Genomic DNA, 26,370 nt, shown 5'->3' on the forward strand with positions numbered 1-26,370 from the left:
AATGGCTAGAACATCGGCACCTCATGGCCACCAACATTGACAATTTTCCCTCGCACCCCATAGAAGTGTGTAGGAAAGTTAAGAATGTTGGGCTACCGTAATTATCGGGGATGTGCACATCTGAATATCGCAGCAGCACATTGCATATTTAAAACATCAACCAAGAGTAGTAGCCATTTCCGTGAGGAAAAAAAAAAATAGGTAGTTTTAATATAATAAAAAATCAGAAAGGAGAGTTAATTCATTGTGAAAGGTGTATTAAGCTATATTACTTGCCATGTAGAGTTATATGTTCGATTGATATATATATATATTTATATACATACACATATACACAGTGTATATATACATACTGTATATATATATATTGCACCAGAAAACAGAGTGTTCTCATTAAGATTTATTTTTCAGAATTGCAGTTTTACACAGAAATTAAGATATTATTTTTTTTATTGTATTATTTTCTATGATCAATCTGCAGCTGATCAGGGTTCCCTGATGTCCTGTGCTGGCACCGCCCCTGTGCCATCACTGTAGGGGGCGGAGCCACCAGCATGAGATAATGTAGAGTTACACGGACAGCTATGTACACTGCAGGGTAAGTGTCTGGTGTGTCCTTTTGATGCTCCGGGCAGCATTAAAGCAGCGCAACTGGTCGCAGGCACCCTGCTAATCAGATGCAGGGACCTTGAAAATGTATTTTAGAACTCCAAGACTCAAAATTTTCACATTGGAAGGAGATTCAATTAGCCTGATCAATTATCCCGGGTAAAAAACTGAAATATTCACTGGCTTTATCGCCTGAGGTTATTCAATTAGGCTTCCTTTTTCCCCGATACCTGTGTTAACGGTCTTTAACACAAGTTATCATGTGTTAGCACCCACAATCCGTGAATAGTGACTTATCACCCGACAACAGCACACTTGGAGATTTCTTTTCGGGTCTCATGAGACCCGAAAAGAAATCCTCGTTAAGTGGAGGTAATTGAATAGCCCCCGGTGACCAATTAGCCTGCTGTAAATTACCGCTGCTAACTGAATCCCCCACACTGTGTTACATTTAACCTTGCTGTATATTTCATAGCTAAGTATTTATTGTGATTAGGCTCAATAGGAATCTCTCACAAGAGTTCTGTTATGCTTAGGAAACATGATTTCCATCATGATCCACGTGTCAGATATCTTTTTTCATTTATATAAGGCAATGTATTATTTATGTTTTACTTTGGAGTTGATTGTCCATGCTGAACTCAGACAATATTGCTTGAGAAAGTGCTTAGTGACCTTGATAATATATTTATAAATGACATACATACAATGTTTAGTCAGCGTTACGTGTCACATGCATACAGTGATCTTGTAAATACTGTTACATTCAGTAAGGCACAAGATAATGTGAGGCAGGTATTGCTCATGTCACAATAACATATTGTACATCATAACGTTTGTCTTCAAGCACATCATAGTAGTGATAATGGTACATAGTAATACAATCATTCTGAAATACATTACTGCCAGTAGCATAGAACACACACTACCCTGCTTAGGGGATTGTCCTTAAATGACAGACTACCGCATGTATTTGAGCAATGAGATAGTATTTCAGTTCACAGTCTTTACAGCAGTCAAACAAATATTGTTTGTTTTAGTGTCAATAAAAGGCAACACCATACAGGTATCAATGCCACTGTGACAAAGCTTACCCAAAAGAGATCACATATTTTCCTGTAGTTATGCAAAGTAAAACAATGTATTAAAAAAAGAGAAAAGAAAAACACTCCAGGTTTCAATGGAAATCTATTTTTGGCTAACTATGCTATGTTCCAAACTCACACAATCCACACGATGTGATTTTGCCTTCTCCGCTGGCTCTTCTGACATGTGTTATTTAGAGGCACCCCATTTTGTGTCACAGCACATGTGCAAAGCTTATGTATCAAGCTTTAGTCGTGCCCACCAACTTTGTACAAGTCCCACATCCTCTTACACTCTGTGGAACTTGGTCCGAATCAGCAAACAGATGCTCACTGTAAGGACAATAAAGAGTTCAGTTAACAGAAATATAGGATAAATTGAAGATAGCATAAAAAAAATGTGTATGTTTATTATAAGTTTGATGTATTCAAGCTCAGCAGAAAATGTTGTCACATTACCCACTCATGTAGACCCTGTTTGACAGGGCAGCCTTAAAACTGCAAAAAGTCACTTGCATCTAAAACAGAAAATGATAAGTGGCAATACCAGGTAAGTGGTAACATGGATGGATATTGGAAAAAACATGTAGAATTTCAAAACTACAGGTGATGACATACAGTGAAATTGCTGTTGATTAACAGGTTCCTGTCACAACTAGTACTGAAGCTGGGTACACACCTAAAGATTTTCTGCCAAACAAGCCAACTAGTTGATTGGTTGGAATGAAAATCTGGTAACGTATGAAAGCAAATGACAATCAGAAATTTGCTCCCAAATGCCGGAAAATGGACAAAAACTGTTGTTTGAACAAATTGTTTAGATCAAACATTTAACAAACTTGTCTGATGTCCATTTTCATTTGTTTTCTGGCATTTAGGAGCAAATTGCTGATCATCACTTACTCCCATACATTACCAGATTTTCATTCCAACCAATCAACTAGTTGGATGGTTGGACAGAATATCTTTACATGTGTATGCAGCTTAATGGTGCATACACACGATCAGATTTTTTCTTCAGATATGGACGATAACGATTTTAAAATCGTTCAGTCGTTCATATCTGATGAAAAATCGTTCATATCTGACATGCCTGAACGATGGACGATCAACGATGCGCGTTCCCGTTTGTCAGATAACGATATCTGACATCTGATGGGTTTGCAGTCAGACTTGGACGATTCCATTCATTTTAATGCAGTCAAAAATCGTTCAATCGTTCAAATCGTTCAAAACTTTGGTCAAATCGTCCAAATCGTTCAAATCGTTTAATCGTTCAGTCGTTCATCTGACAAATCTGACAAGTCTGACAAATCTGACCGTGTGTACGCTCCATAAGAGTCTTCTAATGTTTCAACAAGACATTGCCTGCCATTAATTAAACAGCTCACTGAGGGATCAAAATAATTGTGGAATGCAATTAGCCTCTGCAGGGTCTGTACACGATGATAATAGCTGAAATTATAAGAACTTTTTTGGGAAGTTTCCATTAGGCTTCCCTGAATGATTTGCAGTGATCATAACTGTGTTTTTTTTTTCAGTATTGAAATATTGCTTGCTGACAGCCAGTAATTTTTACTGACAAGCCAGTATGTTCAATCAACAATTCTCTGTATGTTGGTCATATTGGGCATCAAAAGGGCCAAAACTGATTGAAACTTAAGAGATTTATACAGTAGTATTGCCATCTAGACTGCTTGGGTTAGGTGTGCTTAGCAGGAGAATGTACCATATATTTGTACCTTATTTTACAATTTTACCACCTGTCTGTCATTCTTATTTAATTTCTATTGTAACTGGGACATTAAAAATAGCAGACGCATAAAATATTATTACGTAACCTGTCCAGCTAGAAACTTATTAACAGCAGCAATATACAACTACAGACACAATGCATTCCAATTCATTCTAATTTGATTTTTTTTTAATCAGATCATATATCAAAAAAACAAGTGACTGCTTCACACAAATATCTGACCTGGCGAAGCAAACACATTGGTAGTGCAAGCACAGTTGTAGGATCATTACACTTATATAGTTGTAATTCATATTCTTCAATTAACTTCTATCCAGTTCATTTGGGTTAAAAATGTCCTCCTACTCTCATCAGATTATTGATTGATTTTGCCCTATACTATACATTTCATTGTATTAGATCTATAATACCCCTTTCACATCTTAATGCCAAGTCGCACCAAGGATTTTGTTCACGCGTCCATCCTGGGTGCGACCCGGCAGAGACCCCTTTCAGACTGGTGGCCCGATGCGGCTTAATGCCGGGTTGATGAAATCATCGCAATCATGTGCAGAGCAGGTGCTTAGAGATGAAATAATCTCCAAGCGCCGGCTCTTCCTATGCTGTGAACGGAACCAGGGTCGCATTGACGTACTGGGTTGAACCCGTGTTCAGCCCTGCTCATTACCAGGGTTGAAATTACAGGTCGCTCGACCCAGCTTATTTCAACCTGGCCCTTTCACACTACACAGTAACCCGGCTTGCTGTGCATTCACGTGCAATAACTCGGGCTATTGCTGCAAGTGTGAAAGGGCTATTAGTGACCGGTGGTTGTCTCATTCAAGCAAGGAAAATATACTCTTTATAATAGAAAAAAAAATGTGTTATTTCCTAAAGAACATAAAAAGCAAGTTCTAAGTATATAAAAAAAAATACAATTTCCAAAACAGTAAATTGACTATGACTCTCTTTTGAAGAACAGCTTTGCGTTGTGTTGTAATAAGTCACAGCAGCAGGTATTGGGAGTTGCATAAAAGGAGAATTATGACTCACTCCTAGCAATGTTTGGAAAACTTTACACATATAAAAGTTATTAAATATTATAATATTGAAGTAGAATTATTTATAAGTAACAATGGAGTGCTATATATCTAAACCCCAGACTGATTTAGAGAAGGATTTAAACGGTTCAGAATAGCTAATAATGTTTATAGAAACAATACAATGAATTGTTATAATAAAACAATTGTTAACATAAATCATCAATATCTATGAACTGAAAATCCATTCACAAATTGTACATACACACACGCACACGCGTGTATGTGGTAGCAGTGTCAAATATTTGTTTTATACTCAAATTTTTATGTTGGTATAGAGTCCAGGGGCACAGATACAAATTGTATATTTTTATTTTTTTGTATTTTTTTTAGTTTTTGTGTTTAGTCATTTCAACGAGATCCAGTCACTCAGAATGTCAACATACTGTATTCACAATGTCGACTTCTGAAATGTCGCCATGTAATATGTCAACATTCTCAGAATGCCGTCGGTTAGTGACCACTGTCAACATGTCTTCCGTGTGAAGATGATGATAAACATGTCACTATTTCAACCATTTCGACCTGATGCATGTCGACATGAGAACTGTCGCTCTAACATACCACACCCTTCAACTGTAGGGGATGAGGAGCATATGTGTGAGTAAATAAATTAAAATCAACTTTCCTAGTACTAGCCATCAGTAATAGGTTAAATCAGTCAAAACAATGGAGAAGAGCATGTTTGTAAAATTTGCAAGAGGATAAAGGATGCTTAAACACTACATTAGGGTGCAACTAAACGGAAGCAAGCATTAAACAGACAGTAACATAAATACATAAACTATTTTTATTTACCTCACCATGGGGGGTATTTATCAAAGCTGGGAGAGTGATAAAATTGTAAAAAACAAATCACCAACCAATCAGCTCCTATCATTTTCTAAACACAGTCTGCAAAATGTAAATTGGAAGCGGATTGGTTAGCACTTTGGGGCCCATTTATTAATGATCGCATTTTGCAATGCGATCAGGGCATCCAGTACCGTACCACATTGCAAAATGCGATCATACCGGCTGAATGTACTATCCGGCACATACAGGAGACGGGCTCCGAAAGGAGCCCGTCCCTGCGATGTGGCCAGAGTGCATGCGGGACTGCTGCGCATGCGCAGTCCCGCGGACTGCACATGAGCGGCACCCATTGCCGGCGGAGGGATCTGGGGGATCCCTCCGCCGGCTGAAATGCGGTGGGTCCCCATAGACTACAGCGGCTAACGCTATCTTCACATAGCGTTAGCTGCTGGGGCCAATATCGGGAATGCTTTGCATTCCCGATATTGATACATTTGGCAGCATCGCATCCCCCATAGAAACCTATGGGGGAGGCGACTGCGGGCAGCAATGGAGGGATCGCAGTAAGTATCGGAGATACTGCTGCGGTCCCTCTTTCATACATCCGGGGGATACTTAATATTTGAGGTAAACCCCCGAAAATTTACCTCAAATTAACTTTGATAAATGGGCCCCTATATCTCTCCAAATTTTCTCTCTCTCCCAGCTTTGATACATAGGCCCCCATAAATCATAGGATACACTCTGTAAAGCTACAGATTCTAAAACAATGGAAGGCTAACTCCCCATTCAGTACACTATTCAGTATATCTGCTTTAAAAATTTATCTAGATTGCCTTTATTTTGAATTGTTTTATTTTTAAAAAGTCTAGGCTTTAATGTTATATTACAGTATGTCTTATATGATCATTTAAAAAAAAAAAAATTAACATGAATCGTGACTTTAATCGTCAACCTTTTCAGGTTTCAGAAACTAACAATTCTAATCTATTTATCATGCTAAGAGGGGTATTCAATATGAAACGTTAACTTCACTGTCGAAGTTAACGTTTCATATCGGAGTTTTTACCTGCTTAACGCGCGCGCTCCCGCTTATACCCGTATTCAATATAAAATTAACGAAAACGGGAAACTCCGAAGTTGGATTTGCGGAAAGTTACGAATTTTTCCTTAAAAAAATTGTAAGACCCCCTAAAGTAGTAAAAACATGAGGGATCACTATGGGTACCCCCGTTTTAGCCTTTAATTGAAAGTCGGGGATTTAAATAGCCGCAGCAGGTGTTTTTTTTCCGACATTGAAGAAGTGATGCAGAAGAGCACTTAGGTTATTTTTTTCGTTTTTTAAAGTGGTCCCATCAAATTATGGGTACATGAAAATGGGTACTAGCATATTTTTATGTCCCTAAAGTAAGTTTTTAAAATTCTGCATTTGTGCACCTGCCGCTATAATTCTATTCTAGAAAACATCTACCGCATACTTGCAGAATAGCCCTGAACCTATTTCCCTATTGTTAAACAATTTTTTCCCATTTTTTTTTTTTCACCCCAATTTTTTAATTCATTTTTTGGGGTGTCCCTATTTTTTTTTAAAACTTTTTTTGACACAGTTCTTTTTTAAATGTCAGTACCAGGGGTGCAGGCCATTTTTTTTTAAGCCTGCACCCCTAAACCCCAATTCTGCACTTTTTTTCGACACCTATTCAATGGTGAAAACTTATCGCAGTTTTGAAAAGTCTTTGATAAAAAACGGGGATAAGTCTTTGAAATTGAATACGGTGTAAAACTAAAACCTGCGATAATGACATCATACCTCCGATATTAACGCAAAAACTATGTTATCGCACCCATATTGAATACCCCTGTAAGTGTCAAATAATAATGATATGTTTACTGCTATTAATAATAACATTATGAAAAAGAATCTGTAAATAATAAAGAGCTTGACAATAAAAAGTGAAAATTCCTGTGCTAAGCTAAGCAGATGTAAATGAATAATAATGTTTTTTTTTATCAGGAAGAGAGGTCTGCAAACCATGAAAAATATAATTGTTTAAATAAAGTTAAACCATTAACCATTACTAGAAAGATAGCAATTTACAGCCGTAAGTATAAATCGAAAAACGGAATATAATATATTCTAACTCTCACAGCTATGTGTGTATTTAGGACAGGAATAGGCAATTTATGGCAGTCCTCCTATTGTGGGATTACAATTCCTAGGATGCTAGGATTCGGAATTGAGCAACAGTGTAGAGCCACAGGTTGCCTAATCCTGATTTAGAATGATAAAGATAACAAATTTACCTGGATTTTCATCTGTGCTCCACAACAAAACGCATGGTTGTACCATCAAAGGAAGGTGGAGCCACAATCCTGGGCCCAGGCTGGGATAAGATGCTGATGACCTGCTTTCCATCTGAGCAGCTTAAGGATCCTCTCCTGATATTAGTGGACTGTCCAGTTGATGCATTGGGGGCTGCAGACCCTGTGGCTAAATAATACGGGCTCTCAGAGAAACCCAAATCCCCTGGTAATGACCCCTCTACCATTGGCATTTCATATGTGTGTTCACTGCCTGGGTTAGAAAGCTGTGTTTGCAGGGTGTTGGAAGGAAGGAGAGTTGTTGGAGGAGTGGGTAGAAACCCAGGATAAAACATATATGCGGGTCCATATGCACCAGGGCTAAGGGCTAGTTGTGGCATATGAAAGGGCACAGGGGTAACAGGAGGAGGAGGCACAGAGACATCCACATACTGTCCAGTTTCAGGGTCAAAAAGCCTCCTTTTCACTGGTTGCACAGGGGTATCCACTAAATAATACTGGCCTGTGGCTAAGTCCACCAGCATTTTTCGCTGAGTTTGGGGATACATCTCAGCAGGAATAGCTGACTGCATAGGCGGGGAGTAATAAATGGGGCCCTGGGTGTTGGGCATTGCCATGGCCACCGGTGGTATAGGATGATGATATATAGTAGCTGGTGGGACAGAGTCTGGGGTTTGGGGCTCTGAGCCTACTGATGCTGCTCGAGTGGGCTGGATGCCTTCTTTCACCCTGTTGCGCCAGTCGTTGGGCACTTTTACAGGGCTCTTGGGGCTTGTTGCTTGGGTTTTATTGCTGGAAACTGGGAGGGTTACTGGCACTGCTGAGTCTCGAATTGTTGCTGCAGCTTCTCGGATTATAGCAGTGGGTTCTCTGGTAATTGCAGCGCTTTCTAGTGTGTTTGAAGTGTTTTCTTTGTTGTTCGCATTGCTTTGCCGAGCATTTCCAGAGGTCTCCCGGCTGCCTGTAGTGACTTCTCTGTTGTTGGTTGGTTGCTCACGGACACTTGAAGTTACTGGTGGTTTCCCTTCCCCAGTCACTTTTACCGGTATAGTGAGGTAGTTCTCAAAGTCAGCGCTGGCTTTCCGCACGAGGGACGGAGGTTGTGGAGGAGTTGATGCAGCCTTCTTGGGCTCCTCAGCAGGCATTTGAGGTATCTTGAGGGAAGTAGGTGGCTGTGGTCGATTATTTTTGGTATTCAGAGCTGACTCCAAGCTTTGCTGCTTGCTCTTTGGTGGGGTAGCGCTTACCGTGAGAACATTTACATTACTAGTCCCTCTGCTGGGCAGGTTCTTGTCTGGCTGTCCCTGCTTCTTCCCTTCCCGAAACCTGGACACCTGGAAAGTCCTGGGTGGTGCTTTGTTCTCTATGACTGGTGGCTTCAGGGGGCTCTTTTCTAGGCTTGGGTGAGAATTCCGGCGTGCAAGGGGCTCAGGAGCTTTAGAGACTAGAGGAGCAATTGCCTTCCGGGAATCCTCAATCACAGTAGGCCCAGGCTTAGGTTCCTCTACTGGCACCAGTTTCCTGTCCCCAGATGCCTCCTCACAGGCAATGAGAGAAAGGACGTGGCTTCCTGTGAGCAGTTGTGGCTCATCTTTGCGCTTCCACTCCTTCCTGTCAAACACATAGAGCTGTTCCATAGTTTTCACTGCAGCAGTCAACTTCTCGAGGGCTGCCTGTGACTGTGGAGATTTTGGCTCCGGTTTTATTTCTGGATCCTTTGGCTTCTCCTGCTTCCACTTGGATGCCTTAGACACAATCTTTACCACAGGAATTCTCGGTCCCGTTTTGTTGGGCGCTATGGTGGCAACAGGGAGCCTGCCTGAAGCTCTGTGTACCAGGACTGTCTCTGCAGGTGAAAGGCCCAGTTCTCCCTCTGCTGCAGTATCAGTCTGTCCATTTTCACCATCCTCTTTACTTTTCACTGCCTGGCAGGTGATCACAATTGGAGACACTGAAGAAGAAGCCTTGGATGCCACAGACATCTTTGATTTCTGATCGGTGGTACTGTGGTCAGACATTACGCTTCCCTTGTCACTGTCACCTGTGTCTTGGCTGTAAGAACTTTTAAGCAATTTTCTAACATCCCTCACCTGGTGAATCGTACCTTGCCCTTTGGGTTTGGCTTCTCTTACGTCTCTAACCAGAAACTGGGGCATTTTCTCCAGAACCTCAGCCCTGGAAGGGATTTGATTTCTCAGGTCTTCTGCTGCCTTGGACAGACTGGCCGCAGTGGATGCTAGATTTGGGGTCAGCAGTTTGGCAATATTAAAAGGGCTATCTTTATTCTCGGTGGATAATCCTAAATTTAATTTAATCTCTTGAGGTTTGGGGGTGATCATGGGAGTCATTCTGCTGGCAGAAGCCTGTAGGATATGCAGTTTTTCACTTTTAAAGTCATTGTCATTCCGGCTCAAGCAGCTCTGGTGGGCATACGTAGATACAGAGTATTTGGTAGCTTGTTTCTCCACTTGCTTCTCTTTGGGTGTGTGTTGGATGCCAGGTACATATAACTGAGACATTTTGGTAGATTTGACAGTAGATATCTCCCCTAAATCTGCTCTCCAGTCTCTTTCCAGTGGTATTTTTATCTTTCTTGCTTTGGCTACTGTCTCCTCAATCTTCTTTTCCATCTTTTCTATTTCCTTTTCCTTCCATGACCTGAAGGCACTATTTTGACTACGGAGGAAAATCCCTTTCATGGTCTCCGAAGCACTTTTCTTCATCTCACAGATGGTTTCCTCACGGTGGGGCTCGAAGGGAGACATCTGCTTATTGGAATTGCCATCCCCAGGTGCAAAATCTTTAGGTGTCCCAGATTTAGCATCGAAAAAGTCTCCCAGGTCCTCACTGCTGAGCAAGGTGAAGTCGGAGCCCGTCTCTGAGAACCTGGAGTTCTGCCTCTGTAGCCCCTTCTCCTTGGACAGTCCCTCGGTCTCTTTGGGTAGACTGGCAGCGGATTTCTGTGAGGTGTCGCTGATCTCCCCTCTCTCCATCTTAAACTCCTGCTCCCGCTGCATTTTTTTCGAAATAACATTTTTCAGTAGGCTGGAGGCAAATTTGGATTTGTGAGCCCCCTCCATGGCTTCTGCTGCAGCGCTGATGTGCTTGCTGCTAGCTTCAGGCGTCGCAGGCTCTTTTGGCAGTGGCTCTGTAACCCCATCCGTGCAAGCTGAGCCTGGAGCCTGGTCAGGAGGCTGCCCTGCTGTCACATTGCTGCTGCTGCTGAAGTTCAGGGTCTCCGTTAAGGTTACAACCCTGGAGCCGGACTGGTGGATGCGCTTAGAGGAGCATGCCGGGCTGGCTTTCTTCTCTGCCACCTCGCTGAGCACAAGTTCGTACGCCTTGCTCTTGTTGGCTTGCACATACACCTGCTGCTCCTTGGCTGCATCTTTGCCGATCTTCCTCACACCAAAGCTGGAGGTGGCTGAGTGCTGGTGCAGGGTCTGCTCTGCCTTCTGTGAGAGGAAGGACGCCCCTTTCCAGTCCAGGTAAGTGGACCAGCTGTTTATGCCGATGTTCTGGTCAGACAGGGAAGTCGTGGACTCGCTGGAGCTGAAATTAATGGCTTCAAAGTAGGGGTAAGCCAGGCTGCGGAAGGCTCTGGATGTCAGGCTGCGCACCTCCTTGTCGGCATCGTCTAGCTCGCTGACTGCGCTGGAAGCGCCGCTGGAGATGTCTGCATGGACCCCGCTGCGAGCCTGCAGGCGCGCCGGTATGGCCACCAGCCTGTGTGCATCGGAGAGATGGGGCTGCTGGTGGCAGAGGTGATGCTGCTGCTGCCGGAAGGCTGACTTGCTCTCGGTGGCTCTGGACACGCAGTAGCTCATGTCTGTCTCATGCTTGGCAGCAGCAGGGGCGCTGTGTTGCTGTGCCTGCTGCACGTTGCTAGGGTCATTTATAGCCTTGGATGCTGTTTTGATTGATAGGAGGATCTGGCCCACGGGGGTCCCGGCTGTGGGCTCGTCCGGGCTGGCTGCCGGTCTCTCCCTGGTGCTGCTTCTGCTGCTGCTCGGGGAGGTGGCGGTGTCGCTCTCCGAGTAAGTGCTGACCAGCTCGGTGCTGCCCAGGCTGTCAGTGCCAGGGTTTGGGTCACTGCCGGCTGTGCTCAGGTAGTAGCTGCAGTCCTCCTCGTCACTCGGGGTCCCTCCCTGGCTGTCAAACGAGGCGTACTCCAGAAAGGCGCAGGGGGCGCTGTCCGCCGTCTGGCTCCAAGTGCTGGTGGGGGCCAGGCCAAAGCCGCCGGGGTAGTCTGGCTCCTGGTCAGCAGCCTCGCAGAGCTGGATCTCGTGGGTGGTGATGTAGTGCGCCTCGTCGCTGGCGCCCCCCTGCTGGGGCATGTCGGTGGTGGAGGTGAGGCAGGAGGCGGCGGTGCCGGGCTGTAATCCTTCCGTTAGTCCCCCATTGCCCCCTGCATTTGGGACCTCGCCAGGTACTTGTGAACCCAGTTGATGATCTCCGGGACTGACTCCTTCTGTCCGGCTGAGCCTCTCCCCCCCTGCAGAGGTCTGCTTACACCCGGTCACCCCTTCCCCCTGCGTGCCTTCTACCTTGCCCACTGCCAGGGCGCTCACGGTGATGGTGACCCCGGCCTTACTGCCAGACATCGGTATCTCCACGTATTTCGACTCCTGGTCGAGCTTTGCCCCTCTGTCCAGGCTCTTCCTCTGCCAGTTGGCTGCCTGTTGCATGGCCGCTGCTGCTGCTGCTTGTCGCCGCCGGGCGCCGAGCCGTCAGTCTGAGTGGCACCGGCAGAGCAGAGCTACAGCCCCGCTCTCTGCCCCCAGAAATGAAGGCAATGCAGATGGGAAATTCCTCTTTTCCTGAATGGGATCCACACGTCACTCTCAGAGAGTTTTAAGTGACCTGGTGTGTGGCAGAGGAGGGGGCTCCCTATTACCCTATTCCTTTGTAGTGCCCAGCTTTGTCCTACCACATAGCGCTGCACCCACGGGCAGCACAGGAGAGCACCTATTATTTACGTCTATAAAAAGTTTCCGTTCGCCCTCTGGACATGTCCTGGCTTCACCAATACCTAAGGGAATCATTGTGGAGATGAGAATAACTTGTGGTGCATCGTGCATGTCATCATTTGAAGGTATCAGCTTTCCTAGAAAATCATGACATTGGCCTCATAGCTGGAAGCACTGACATATTTCTTTCCTGGAGAGTAAAATACAGGTTTTAACAATTTCAATACATATTACTATAGCCATAATTATTTAGTTCATAAAAAATGAAATGTGTCATCATATACATAAACAGTAATTCACCGAGACCCTCACCTACCACTTTCACTAAAATGTAACATAAAATCAGTGGATAAACTTTTTTATTTGTCATCCATGCAATGGTATACTTATTTTTATCTGCCATTAAAGGGTTTATTTAACAATATGTCGCATGTCTGTGACGTAACTTATCAATGTGTTGGACATCAGAGTGGGTGAATGCGTAGCTGCCTCCCTAACAATGTTTTTTCAGCCTTCTGCATCACCTTAATGTTGATTAAAAAATTCCCTTCTCCCAATCTCTTTTCTGTGCTTACATGAGCCAATAATGCCATTAATGTCCAGTAGATGCTCTCCTCTAATTGGCACAAGACAATAAGGCCCCCATTTATTAATGGCTTTTGCAACGCGATCAGAGGATGACAGTACCGCCCATGATCACATTGAAAAATGTGATCATACCGGCCGGATATATCATCCTGGACATGCAGGGACACGGGCTCCAAGAGGAGCCCGTCCCTGCGATGTCTCCGGAGAGCTGCCCGGCCAGTGCAAGAAGGGTTCCAGTGGATCCCTCCACCGGCTAATTATGCGCGGTGTAGCCCATAGGCTACAGCGGCTAACGCGACTTTCAGATGACAGCTGCAGTGGCCACTATCCGGAATGCATCGCATTCCTGATATTGGTAAATCTGGCAGCATCGCATTCCCCATAGAAACCTGTGTAGGATGCGGCTGCCAGCGGTGATGGAGGGATCACAGCAGGTATCGGAGATACTTGCTGCTTTCCCTCAATACATACTGGGGATACTTAATATTTGAGGTAAACATTGATAAATGGGACCGTAAGCCTCACAGCAGTGGGGGAGGAGCATCTTCTACAAGGATGAGAAGACTATTTTCTTTGGTGGCCATGTTGTGTTGCTATAGCGACATCCTAAGATGGTGTTGTGTTTTTACCCCAAGTAGCGAAAAGAAGCCCATTTCACTGCTTGATACTTGAAAGCCCATTTAGTAATAATCGCATTTGCAATGCGATCTGGGCGCGATATTAGCACTTATTATCGCATTGCAGGATGAGATCATAGCGCCTGAATGTAACAAATTGCACCCACAGGGACAGAGGTTCTGTAAGGAGCCCATCCCTACAATATACTGGGAGTGAAGTGACTTCGTCAGCGGTCTCTTCACTTCTGTTATGGGGATCCTGCGCATACACGATCTACAGACCACACATGCATGGCGGCCTTTTGCCGGGGGAGGTTCCTATGTGACCCTCTCCAGGTAAATTTTGCGATGTGTAGCCCATAGGCTACAGCACTTATGCCATCTTCAGATGGCGCAAGCTGCGAGAACCAAGTTCCGAAAAGCTTCACATTTCAGAACTTGGTAAATCTGACAGCATCCTATCCCCCATAAATGCCGCAAATATTTAATAATAAATAGACCCTTTGGTAATAAATGAGGACGGCAGTAAAATGTGAAAAATGTGTTGGCTCCGGATAAATCTGTGAATTTTCAGCCATTTAGCATTTGTTAAATACGGGGAAACTTTGCTTAAGTCTTATTCCAGCGGATACTGAAGCTCTAGGCTTATCCAGTGGTGAATTTCCCATTAGGCACACTAGACTCGTGTCTAGGGGCGCCACTTGTTTTGGGCAGCACTCATATGTTTATTTACTGTCAGTCCAAAATTTCCCAGTAACTTGCACTGTACCATACCACACGCCATCTGCAACTCCCTTCTTATAGTAAACACCTGTCACATCTTCTCTTTCTTCAATTTGACATCCCCCCAAATCTAGGCCAACTTTCCAGTGTGATTAGATTATACAACCCACCAAGAACATCTGCTATCGGGCTGGACCAATTTGCAATATGTAGCACCTATCTTTGTGTATCAACACCTATTTCCCTATATAGTGTAAGCTTGCGAGCAGGCCCTCTTACCTTTATGTATGTCTTTTATGTATATATGTCTTTTACAACCCAGTAAAATGTTAATGTTGATTCAAATTGTAAAGCACAACGGAATTTGCTGCGCTATATAAGAAACTTAATAAACATGTGCTACCGGTCCACACTCCACTGCAGATTGCATGTGGTACAGTGAAAATATTTTGTAGTTAATGGGGAATTGAAGAACCATTTAGGCTGGTGCTGGGCAATCAGCAGACGTGCCTGGCAGGTGGCTGTCTAGTTATCGGAGGCATTTCTCTGACTGCAGTGGGATATGTGACCCGTTCACACTCCATGTGCTTATATCATATGAAATGACTTATAATTACAATATTTTATATTATTGACATTCAACAAATTAGGATTTATGAGAATAATATTATTAGCGGGGATGGTCATTAATTTTGTGCTCGGGTTTAGCCTAGCCCCTAAATCCACCCCTGGGCATATCACTGCTTGGTAAGTAGATGATGGGTAGATCAGAATCCAGGCAATAGTTACATGTCTTACAAATCATAAATATAACTTACTTTCTTCAGTTTGCTTGTTCTATTTTTATAAATCATTTCACATAAATACATTATATTGGCAAAGTGGTTAGCATTGCTGCCTCATGGGCCTGAGGTAATGAGTTCAATTCCTCACCAAGAAACTATCGGTGTGGAGTTTATGGGGTCTATTTACTAAGCAATGTTAGGAGTCAGAGTGAAAAGTGAAAAGGAAGTGATAAGGTGCCAGCCAATCAGCTCCCAACTGTCATTTTTCAAACACAGCCTGTGAGATGGCAGTTGGGAGCTGATTGGCTGGCACCTTATCACTTTTCACTCTGTCTCCTAACACTGCTTAGTAAATAGACCCCATAGGTATATGTTTTTGGAATGTGGAGAAACCCATGTTTGCGTGGGTTTCCCCCCACATTCCAAAAACATACTGTTAGGCTAATTGGCTTCTGGCTTAAAATTAACCCTAGTGTGTATGTGTATTCATGTGATAGGGCAAGGCTGGCCAGACTTTTGGACTCCGTGAACTACTTTTAAAGCTAAAAACCTTTCGTTATCAGGTATGTGGAGGTATAAATGATGTGGGACAGGTGTGTGGAGGTGTAAATTATGTGGGACAGGTATGTGGAGGTGTAAATAATGTGGGACAGGCAAGGATGGCAAAATACGCGCTCTAGCGCGTTTTTACACGCTACAGGCTGTTTAAGACCCAAGTTTAAAACTATGTGGGTTCTGCAGGACTCACTGTGTGCAGCGCCGCAGCAGTCATTCTTCGTTGACGGCGTCTTCACAACCAACCAGACGGTGACGTTCCATCATCTAGTCCCAGCCACTTTGGTCCTCAGCCAATCTTCTGACAGCTCTGACCAGCCAGACACCGGGACCGCCAGGCTCCGCCCACTCCCTCGGTGCAGCAGCAGCAATGGAGCTGCACCTCCAGCACCCCAGCCAATCCCTTACTACCTGTTTCCCCAGCCAATCACTGCCTTAGTCTCTTCAGCCAATCGCAGCCTGCAGTGACTTCCTCCCCCTCTCTCAGCCCGCCAGCGCAGCGTGTGGATCTGCTGAGGGCTCTTTCCTCCAGCTCAGGTCAGTCTCCAGCGGTGCCTCTGCATCCTCTACAGGGCGCACTGACCCCGGGAGCTGCCGCCAGCACCATGTACCTATGCCGCAGGGACAGGCCCGACTCACCCAGTGCAGTGCAGCCACCCTCTTTCACAAAAGTAAGCGCTGCCTTGATGTGTACACTGTGTATGGGCAGCGAACCACCGTGACACCCCATGCCTGCCTACACTCCCTTGGCCGGCATCTGTGCCTGGAAAGACGGTTAGGTGTATGTAGGCTGTGACCCTGTATGGTAGGGATGTGTAGAAAAGTGTGTGTCCCCTGTGCCTGTAGTGCAGCACTGCAGACCTTAGAGAAGTTATTATTATTAATGTAGCACTGCCAATAGTACTGTATGTGCTTAACCCCCTTTTTGCCTCAGCTGTTATCTACTCTTACCTCCTTCCTACCCCCAGTACTGCCTGTCCCTAAACACCTTCTTGCCCCAGCTACTATCTATACTTGCCCCTCCCTCCAGTACTGCCCCAGCTGCTATCTACCCTTACTCCTAACCTAACCCCATCCTTGCCCTCCTTTCCTGCCCCAGCTGCTATCTACCCTTGCCCCCTCCCTACTCCCAGTAGTGCCTGCCCCTAACTCTATCCTTGCCCCCCAGTACTGTCCTAGCTGCTATCTACTTCTTCTCTACCCCAACAGCACTGTCCCCAGGACTGCCTGCCCCTAACCTCCTCCTTACTCTTATGCTGCCCCAACTGAATTCTACCCTTGCTCCCTACCCCTATCTGCCCCAACTTTATTCTTGCCCCCCAGCAAGAAAATGGCTTAAATTGTTACTATAAAAAGTGCATTATGAACAAGTTTTTTCTATCCCAATAGCAATGGTGCTCTATAGTACACGGTGGTGAAGACGCAGGATTGAATAGGCCAAGAAACACATGACGCAAGTATTATGGCCCTGGCTTCTAACAATCTGTCCTTACGCCTTGTGTTTAGTGGCCTTGTCCAATCTGCGTCATCACCACGGTATACCATAGAGTACCTATTGGGAGGGATAAAACTTGTTGATACTGTAGGCAGCAACATCCATTCAAATAATTATCCTTTCCAGGAATAAAACGTGCTAACACACATAACACATAAAACTACTTTATCAACAAGTTTTATCTGTCCCAATAGCTATGCTGCTCTATGGTATACGGTGGTGAAGACGCGGGATTGAATAGGCCAAGAAACACATGGCGCAAGTACAGATTGTGGCCCCGGCTTTCAACAATCTGTTCTTACGCCATGTGTTTAGTTACCGTGTCCAATCTGCGTCATCACCACTGTACACCATAGAGTACCTATTGGGAGAGATAAAACTTGTTGATTTTTTTAAGAGCAAATATAAAATTTAAAATAATTTTTTCAAAAATTGAGGTGGCTCCTCGTTCTTCTCCAGCATGGCTGTAGAGAGCCTCTGAGGATGTGGAGGGTAGGGTAATTGGGTTGGGGAGTAGGGTGGGTTTGGGTTGGACCCATGATTGTAGTGGATTGGTAGTTGGCTGTGTGGTTTGAATGTGATGTGAAGGGACTAATCATCTGAAGTGGCTGGACAGCTGGCTGGGGCAGAGGCTCGTCAGTCTTGTGGTGCTGGTCAGTTGTTTTGTTTTACCCCTTATCACTGTTTCATATATTGTTCGCTCGGCATGGATCTGCTGTTCCGGATCCATAGCACGGAAAGAACTGGTGATTTGGGTGCCAAGATTATCAAATATATCAGGCGTTTTTTGGAGGGACTCATCCACTTGTTTCATTAGTCCTGATAACTGAGGCTGATAGGTTGGGGCCTTGTGCCTATACGGTGCTTCCTGTCAATCATTTCTTTGTGCTGCTGCGTGTCCACTACGTTTGCATACCCAATCACAGTGGCTGGCATGCGCACTGCGATGCATGCGCAGTATGCGAACATCGACTGGTTGCGTGTGCATCCACAGCCTTGCGATCCAACCTGAATCAGGCCCTAATAACATTGGTGGTACAGTGGGTTAATAACATTGGTGGTGCAGTGGGTACATTGGTGGGGCAGTGGGTTAATAAAGTTGGTGGTACAGTGGGTTAATAACATTGGTGGGGCAGTGGGTACATAGGTGGAGCAGTGGGTTAATAATATTGGTGGTACAGTGGGTTAATAACATTTGTGGTGCAGTGGGTACATTGTGGGGCAGTGGGTTAATAACATTGGTGGTGCCGTGGGTACATTAGTGGTGCAGTGGGTTAATAACATTGCTGGTGCAGTGGGTACATTGGTGGGGCAGTGTGTACATTGGTGTGGCAGTGGGTTAATAACATTGGTGGTGCAGTGGGTACATTGGTGGGGCAGTGGGCTAATAACATTGGTGGTACAGAGGGTTAATATCATTGGTGGTGCAGTTGGTACATTGGTGGGGCAGTGGGTTAATAACATTGGTGGTACAGTAGGTTAATAACACATTTGTGGTGCCGTGGGTACATTGATAGGCAGTGGGTTAATAACATTGGTGGTACAGTGGGTACATTGGTGGTACTGTGGGTTACTAACATTGGTTGTGCAGTGGGTACATTGGTGGTACAGTGGGTTCACATTGGTGTGACAGTGGAATCGGTGGTGCAGTGGAATACATTGGCGCTATGTATACTCACTAGAAACAGCAAGCCAAATCTCCCCAGAAGATCCACGCTGCTGCTCTCTCTGTTGTACTCGTCGTCTGGCACAAAAAGGTGGAGGGGAGTAGCCAGGAAAGTGACAAATCGTCCATCGCATTGTTCATCGTGCATACACACAAAATGATGTGTGCCAAATCGTGAAAGATAGGTCAATAACTTTCTGCATGTTTAAGAGATCAGCGACCATGATGAACGACAGCGAGAGCGCGCATTGGCATCATGATCATCCCCACACACGGCACTTTTTAAACGATTGGTAGTTCCAATCGATCGAAAACAACCAAATCGTGTAAAAAATCGTACAGTGTGAGGGGGCCTTAAGCTACACAGTGTTGCAAGAGAGTCTGGAAAAGAAAAAGTATATTTTTAGTGACACCAGTGATGATACTTTCTTCTTGTCAACAAAGAACTTAAAGCCTGATTCAGCAAGGAACGCAGTTGCGTATATGCACACAATCAGTTGATTAATTTGCACTGCGCATGCATATGCATCGTAGTGCATGTGTACGAGTCAGACGCTGCGGTCAGAACTGTGTATGCAGAGGCTACGCAGATGAATGACAGAGTGATTGACAGGAAGTGTCGTCTGTGGGTGGTGACGGAGGGTGGCCAGGGGAACACAGGGATGCCAGTGCGTTTCAATGCCGTTGCATGGGCATGCATAAATTATCCACTGCGCTAACAGACACCTCCTGAGTACTCATACCATGCGCAGAAGTTATCAATTCCTGAGTGAGGTCTGGGCTTCCATAACTCTGTGTCTGGGTCCGATGTTACTCGATGTTACCAATTGCTTGACTATGTTGGGCAAGTGTACGGATGTCAGTAAGGGGAAGTGAGTGTCCTTGTGTCAGGCTGCGTCCGCAATGCGAATGCAAACATTTAAATAGCACAGCTGATATTAGCAATGCAGTTGCGTGCGTATAAGCAGAATAGCGATCCATGCTGAATCAGGCCCTTAATGATAAATGATAGCCACACTCCAACTATAAGTAGTCAAAATAATACTTAATGTAAATCTCAATTTAAATACTATTTTTTTTTGTCTTCTAGTATGCTTTTTACATTAATATATGCACAACATAAAGCTAATACAAAATTAGATACTGCTACTGCTGCTGAAGGCGATACACCCACCCAGTGGGTTGCAACAGTTATGTAATGTTTAGTTTGTCCAGTACTGCTTGTCCGCATATCTGCAGGGCTGGCAGTAGAAATCATGGGGCTCTGGTACACCCATTTTTTTAGGGGCCCCCATCCCCTGGTCTCTGGCAGGTACAGGCCAGTTGCTTGAGAGTCTGCCTTACCTATATGTGGTTTCTCTAGGAAACTTTAGAAGAAATTGTTCCTCCTTGGGCAGTTGGTGACTTCAGTCGGTATTCATATTCACGTAGGAGATCATATGGTCTGGAAGAAGCCTGTTTGCGTAGGAATATAACCAATGTCATCATCATATAGCAGAGGCTTGAGGGCAAAATGCAAACTTCCCTCATCAAACAATTTTATATTATTAAAATGTATTTGCTAATTTGGTACAATTTGAATTAGTAATGTTTCTTTAGAATTAAGTTTACTGTCCCCGAGCCTCATCCCCTTTGTGTCTCTCCAGTCCCCCTGTGTCTCCTGCCTTACCCCCATGTCTCTCCAAACCTAGCACCCCTCCTGTCTCTCTGTGGTTTAGTGGATAGTGGATACAATGGAATTTTCTAGGCCAAGAATTCGTTTTTTTTTTGTAATGTCCCAGCACAGGCGAGGAATTGCTGTTCTGGTAAAATGGAATCGAGATGGAATTTGGTAGCGGGCACACAGGACCTCAAATAACTGTCTATAACCAGATGCATTGATGGCAGATATTGGACACAGATCTAATGCTAGCATAGCCGTCATGGCTTAGGTGATGTGCTGTACAACTGCATGGCAGCTTTTCTACTTGCTTCTTCTTGCAAAGGAATGTTTTACAGTCAATTGTTGTTTGAAACTACTAATCTTCTTGGTACCCTACTGGGGTGAAGATTCACCCCCAGCAGCAACAGCCCTAGCATGCAAGGATTGTTATGGGGAACACTGGGTAGGGGAGAAGTCAGTTAGCCTCCACAAAATGGAAGCAGAAGGACTTTTCCAATCATTAATGAGGATATTGATGATAAAGCTGTTGGTGGTGGAGATTGCTTGTACTGTGATCGATCCATGCTGCTGCTAGCTGATGCTGGACTGCTTGGTATTATTTTACAGGATTTTTTAGATTTTCCCAAATAATTTGCATGAACTTGCTGCAAATGATGTAACAGGGAAGAGGTTCCAAGATGGTTAACGTCCCTTCCTCTATTTACTTTAGCTGCACAAATGGTACAGATGGCTTGACAAATGTCAGGATTTGGCATGACATTGTTATGCCCAGGGATGACAATGGCCTTCTTCTAATCAAGGGCAAGAACTGATGGCACTGGTGGCTGACTTACTTTGACACAAACAACATCCTCATCGTCAGCATCCTCATTAGTGTCAGTTGCACAAATATCCTCCTCTTCCTGTTGCACTTCCACAGTAGCTTCCTCAATTTCTAAGTCTCCATCTTTACTTTTACTGCTGCTCATCCCCATATTTGTTGTGGGTTCGGTAAATGGTGGAAGAAGGCTTCTTTAGGAGTACAGTGTCATAAATGTCAGATTCCCACATAGCACTCATGGACACAATTAGACTTTCCTCAGGAATTTGTTAAGTTTGTGAACACAGGGCCTGATTCAGACCCGCTCGCGAGCGCTGAGCGCTCGCAAGCGGGTCGATGTTGGCCCAGTGAGCATGCGCACGACGGAGGCGGCTCTGTCGTGAGCATTCGCGAGACACGGATAGCGACTGGCAAGCCGTCACAAGTGATGTCAGTGGGTGGACTTCTTGCTCTGTAAGAGCAAGAAGTCCACTGGGACTTGCGGCAATGAGAACCCACCACAAGGGTCTCGTCGCAAGTCCAATGGTCGCGATGGTCTTGACCATAGCGACCATCATCCTGGCCGCACGCACTAGCTGTGGGTGGTCATCCACAGCTATGCGAGCGGCCAGGAGGCCGCTCTAGAAATACAATAGGCGGGCACTGATTCAGAGCGAGCGCTCTGAAAGAGCGTCCGGCTCTGAATCAGGCCCACAGTTTGTTCTTCAGCCTTAGTTTTTTTTGGTGAATTGATTTTCCTGTTTTAAAGGTGACACAAGTAGACTTAACGTGAGAAGGTGTTGCATGTGAGGTTTCCGAAGGCGCTTCAATGTGTTTGGCCCCAGCTTCCACAATAGGCATTCTAATGCATGAAACAGCAGTAGTAGGACCACCACTCGCAAAGGAAGTCCATGGCCTGAGCCTTTCCTTCCCACTGCATGTGGTGCATGGAATGTTAGCAATTATATGTTTTTCGGCAGTAAATTTGATGTTTTCTTTAACATTGTGAAATATTGTTTAGATTTGTTTCCCCTGGATCACCTTTAGTAGATGTTGAAGTACTATCATCACTGACAGCTACCACAGCACTAGTACTTGGTTGCTGTTCCTGTTCTTCTGTCGACTGATCCATATTGACTCACAGCAGTCCTAGTAATGGCACACTAATGATGTTATTTTTTAACACAGTGCTTGAACACAACCATTTTATTTTAATATTTATATGTACTAAACTCTAGAAAGTGATAAATTGGAGAGTGATAAACTGCCAACCAATCAGCTCCTAACTGTCATTTTTCAATCACAGCCTGTAACATGACAGGAGCTGAGTGGCTAGAAGTTTATCACTCTCCAATTTATCACTTTCCAGAGCTTAGTACATCTCCCCCAATGCCTGAACAGACAAATGTTTTAATTACACACAGTGGTTGAGCACACAATACAGTATTTTTAACGCAGTGCCTAGCCCTGAACACACAACACAGTTTCTCACAATGCTGCAACCCACAGTCCACAGTGCCACTATAGTTTTTTTTTTTGTTTAATGACACAGTACACCTTTAACACAGTGCTCTTAATGGCAATTTTTATTTTTAGTGCCTGGCCCTGAACACACAACACAGTGCCTCACAGTGTTGCAGCCCACAGTATACAGTGCCCCTTTAACATAGTGCTCATAATTTTTTTTTTTTAATGAAAAAGTGCCCCTTTAACACAGTGCTCCAATCCACTCCTAATGGCATTTTTCAGTGCCTCACAGTGCTGCAGCCCAATCCCACAAACTCTCCCTCCAGTCTCCTGTGTGAAATGGAACCCGATCATGATGGAGGGATTTTAATATGCAATCCAAAACATGTGAGATCTGACAATGGGAAGATAACATTTTGCCTCATTTTGGGATCAGAGTTTGGTGGGAAGACTCGAGACGGGGCTTGATTCGACACAGAACTCCTAGATTTGGGTGTGTTTGGTTTCCACAGAAACTGAACCGCACACCTCTAGTTCAAAGTCTATTGCTGTAGTCACAAACAGCGTCTCTCTACTTGCAGAGTGACTGACCTGCGATCCCATTCGTAGAAAACATGGCTTTGGCGTCCCAGTTCAGGCGGCCATTCTGCACGACCATAGAGTTACTCAGGACTGCTAACATAGAATGATCTGCGACCGTTGCTGCGTCTTTGTATGCAGATGCTTGGATTTGCAAAGCCGCAGATGAGCGACTCAATACATCTCCCGGCGGCTGCGACATTTGTATATTCTCACATTGCAGCACAGTGTACACATTCCCAGCAGCTGCGACATTAGCGTACAACTTTGAATCAGGCTTTTAGTATATTTTATTACATTCATATAGCTCTATTCAGCAAGCATAATTTTACTTAAATGATGCAGAAACAGCTATGCAGAAAAGGGTTAACAGACAAGATAATATAATTATTTTCTCCGTTAGTGCCCGATTTCTTCCTGGCGATGGTCTGCCTTGCATTCATACTATTCCCTCTCCCAAATGCTCCTCTGTGGAAGCTCGGTCTGGGAGTGGGTGAGAGAGCTATATGAATTCAATTAGACATGCGCTGGGAAGGGTATGCAGTCAGAAAGCCGACAGTCGAAATGCTGACCGCTGACTTCCCGACTGTGCAATTCCGATGGGTCTAATGATAGGCGTCGAAATCCCGACGCCTATCATTATCCCTACGCCGGGAGCCGGACGCCAGGCACACTAAACGAAGGTAAGCCAGGCGGTGGATGTTATCTCTGAAATAGTCCTCCACCATTCTGTGAATGGAAACCGTATCACACATAGTCACGGTAGAAGACATGTCACTAGTAGGCAGTTCTCTCAGGCCCGACCAGATGTAATTTTTTGGTGAACGATCTGCTTGACCAGCAGGCATTCTGTAAGGAAAATTGAGTTTTTTTCCTGGCAGCTGTTGAAACTGAGGGAGGAGATGATGGCATTTCACATGCAGCTAGAGATGACAATTTTTTGACCAACAGCTCTTTGCATAATTTTAGATTTTGGTCTGTTGGAAAAAACTCACAAGGTAGGACTTAAACCTAGGATCCAGAATGGTGGCCAAAATATATTTTTCAGCTTTCAATAGATTTACGACTCTTGGATCCTGGTGAAGTGAATCAAGGGCTTGATCCACCAATCCGACATACTTTGCGCAATCGCTCCGTTTCAGCTCCTCCTTCAGTTTCTCCAGCTGTTTTTGCAAAAGTCTGATGAGGGGAATGACCTGAATCAAGTTGGCAGTGTCTGAGCTAACTTCACGTGTGGCAAGTTCAAAGGGTTTGAGAACCTTGCACAACACGGAAATTATTCTCCATTGCGCTTGAGTAAGGTGCATTCCCCCTCCACGGCCTATGTCATAGTCCATTGTATAGGCCTAGATGGCCTTTTGCTGTTCCTCCATCCGCTGAAGCATAGAAAGGGTAGAATTCCACCGAGTTACTACCTCTTGCTTCAGCTGATGGAAGGACAAATTTAACAGTACCTGCTGGTCATGGAATCTTCGACAAGCGGTCACCGAATGTCTAAAATGTCCGGATATTTTGCGGGCCACCAAGAGCATCTCCTGCACGACCATGTCACTTTTTAAAAAACGTTGCACCACCAAATTAATTGTGTGAGCAAATCATGGGACGTGTTGGAATTCGCCCAGATGTAATGCTCTAACAAAATTGGTGGTCGCATTGTCCGAAATCACAAATCCCGGGGAGAGTGCAAGTGGGGTAAGTCATTTAGCAATGATTTCCCTGAGTTTTTCTAAGAGGTTCTCAGCGGTATGCTTCTTAGTGAAATCAGTTATACAAAGAGTAGCCTGCCTCTGTATCAGCTGTCTTTTGGGAGATGTTGCTGCTGCTGTTGCTGTTGTAGGCAATACACCTACCCAGTGAGCTGTCACAGTCATGTAATCCTTAGTTTGCCCTGTCCCACTTGTCCACATATCAGTGGTCAAGTGGACAGTGGGTACAACGGCATTTCTGAGGACATTAATAAGGTTTTTGTACAGACTTGGAATTGCTGTTCTAGTGAAGTTGAATCTAGAAGGGATCTGGTAGCGAGGACACAGGACCTTAATTAATTGTTGAAAACCCACTGCAGTAATAGCGGATACTGGACGCACATCTAATACCAGCATAGCTGTTATGGCGTCAGTAATCTGCTGTGCAAATGGGTGATTGCTGTCATACTTGTTTGCCCTTGCAAACGATTGCCAGTTAATTGTTTTTTGGAGGATACGCTACAAGTAGTCCTCTTCCTGGTCCCCTTCTGGGATGAAGATCCACTGACAGCAACAGCAACAGGTGTAGTCATAAAGGATCCTTCTGAGGAATCACAAATAGGAGAGGAGTCAAGCATGCTTCGAATACCAACATTGGATGCAGCAGGACTACTTCCGATGACGAATTAGTATGTTGATGATGCAGGTGTTGGTGTTGGAGATTGAAGGCGCTTGGATCTCACAGAAAGGAAGCAGGTAGGTGACACTGGACTTGTTACGTTTTGAGTTTTGGAACTTGTCGACGTACACTTTGATATTTGATGAATGCGCTCCAAGTGACGTAACGAGGAGGTTCCTAGGTGGTTTAGGCCCCTCCCTCTACTCACTCTTGTATGGCAACGGGCACATATGGCATGATAACTGTTGTCCGGATCGGTATGGCAATAATTCCACACGTGAGAAGTAGATTTTTTTGTCTTTTATCCCAGCATGACAACAATGGGCTTTGGCTTTTTCAAACCATGGGCAACAGCTTTTGCCTTACTTACACAAAGGACATCCTCGGCATCAACATCCTCATCATCAACATCCTCATCATCCTTAGCACCTTCAACTACCAAAATATCCTCCT

The 26,370-nt window shown here is 44.6% G+C and overlaps 1 protein-coding gene and 1 long non-coding RNA gene across 2 annotated transcripts in view; one reads left to right on the plus strand and one right to left on the minus strand.

Moving 5' to 3' along the window:
• Positions 1-392: 392 nt before the first annotated feature.
• CUNH4orf54 (chromosome unknown C4orf54 homolog) lies at positions 393-12,455 on the minus strand. The gene is made up of 2 exons (XM_088453211.1): positions 7,629-12,455; positions 393-2,027 (listed from the first exon to the last, which is right to left on the minus strand). The coding sequence occupies exon 1, from the start codon at positions 12,332-12,334 to the stop codon at positions 7,637-7,639; it is 4,698 nt and encodes a 1,565-aa protein (XP_088309337.1). The 5' UTR covers positions 12,335-12,455; the 3' UTR covers positions 393-2,027; positions 7,629-7,636.
• LOC148481561 (uncharacterized) overlaps positions 10,463-26,370 on the plus strand; it is a 151,638-nt gene continuing 135,730 nt past the window's right edge. The window contains exon 1 of the long non-coding RNA XR_015871893.1: positions 10,463-11,134. This is a non-coding gene — a long non-coding RNA (uncharacterized LOC148481561). The remainder of the gene's footprint in view (positions 11,135-26,370) is intronic.

This window comes from Taudactylus pleione, unplaced genomic scaffold, assembly GCF_031769625.1.
Source record: "Taudactylus pleione unplaced genomic scaffold, aTauple2 ptg000573l, whole genome shotgun sequence".
NCBI classification, from domain to species: domain Eukaryota; kingdom Metazoa; phylum Chordata; class Amphibia; order Anura; family Myobatrachidae; genus Taudactylus; species Taudactylus pleione.

What these genes read in the sequence shown, in the direction of transcription:
- CUNH4orf54 (XM_088453211.1), bottom strand. Translation starts at nt 12,334, where the DNA reads ATGCAACAGGCAGCCAACTGGCAGAGGAAGAGCCTGGACAGAGGGGCA.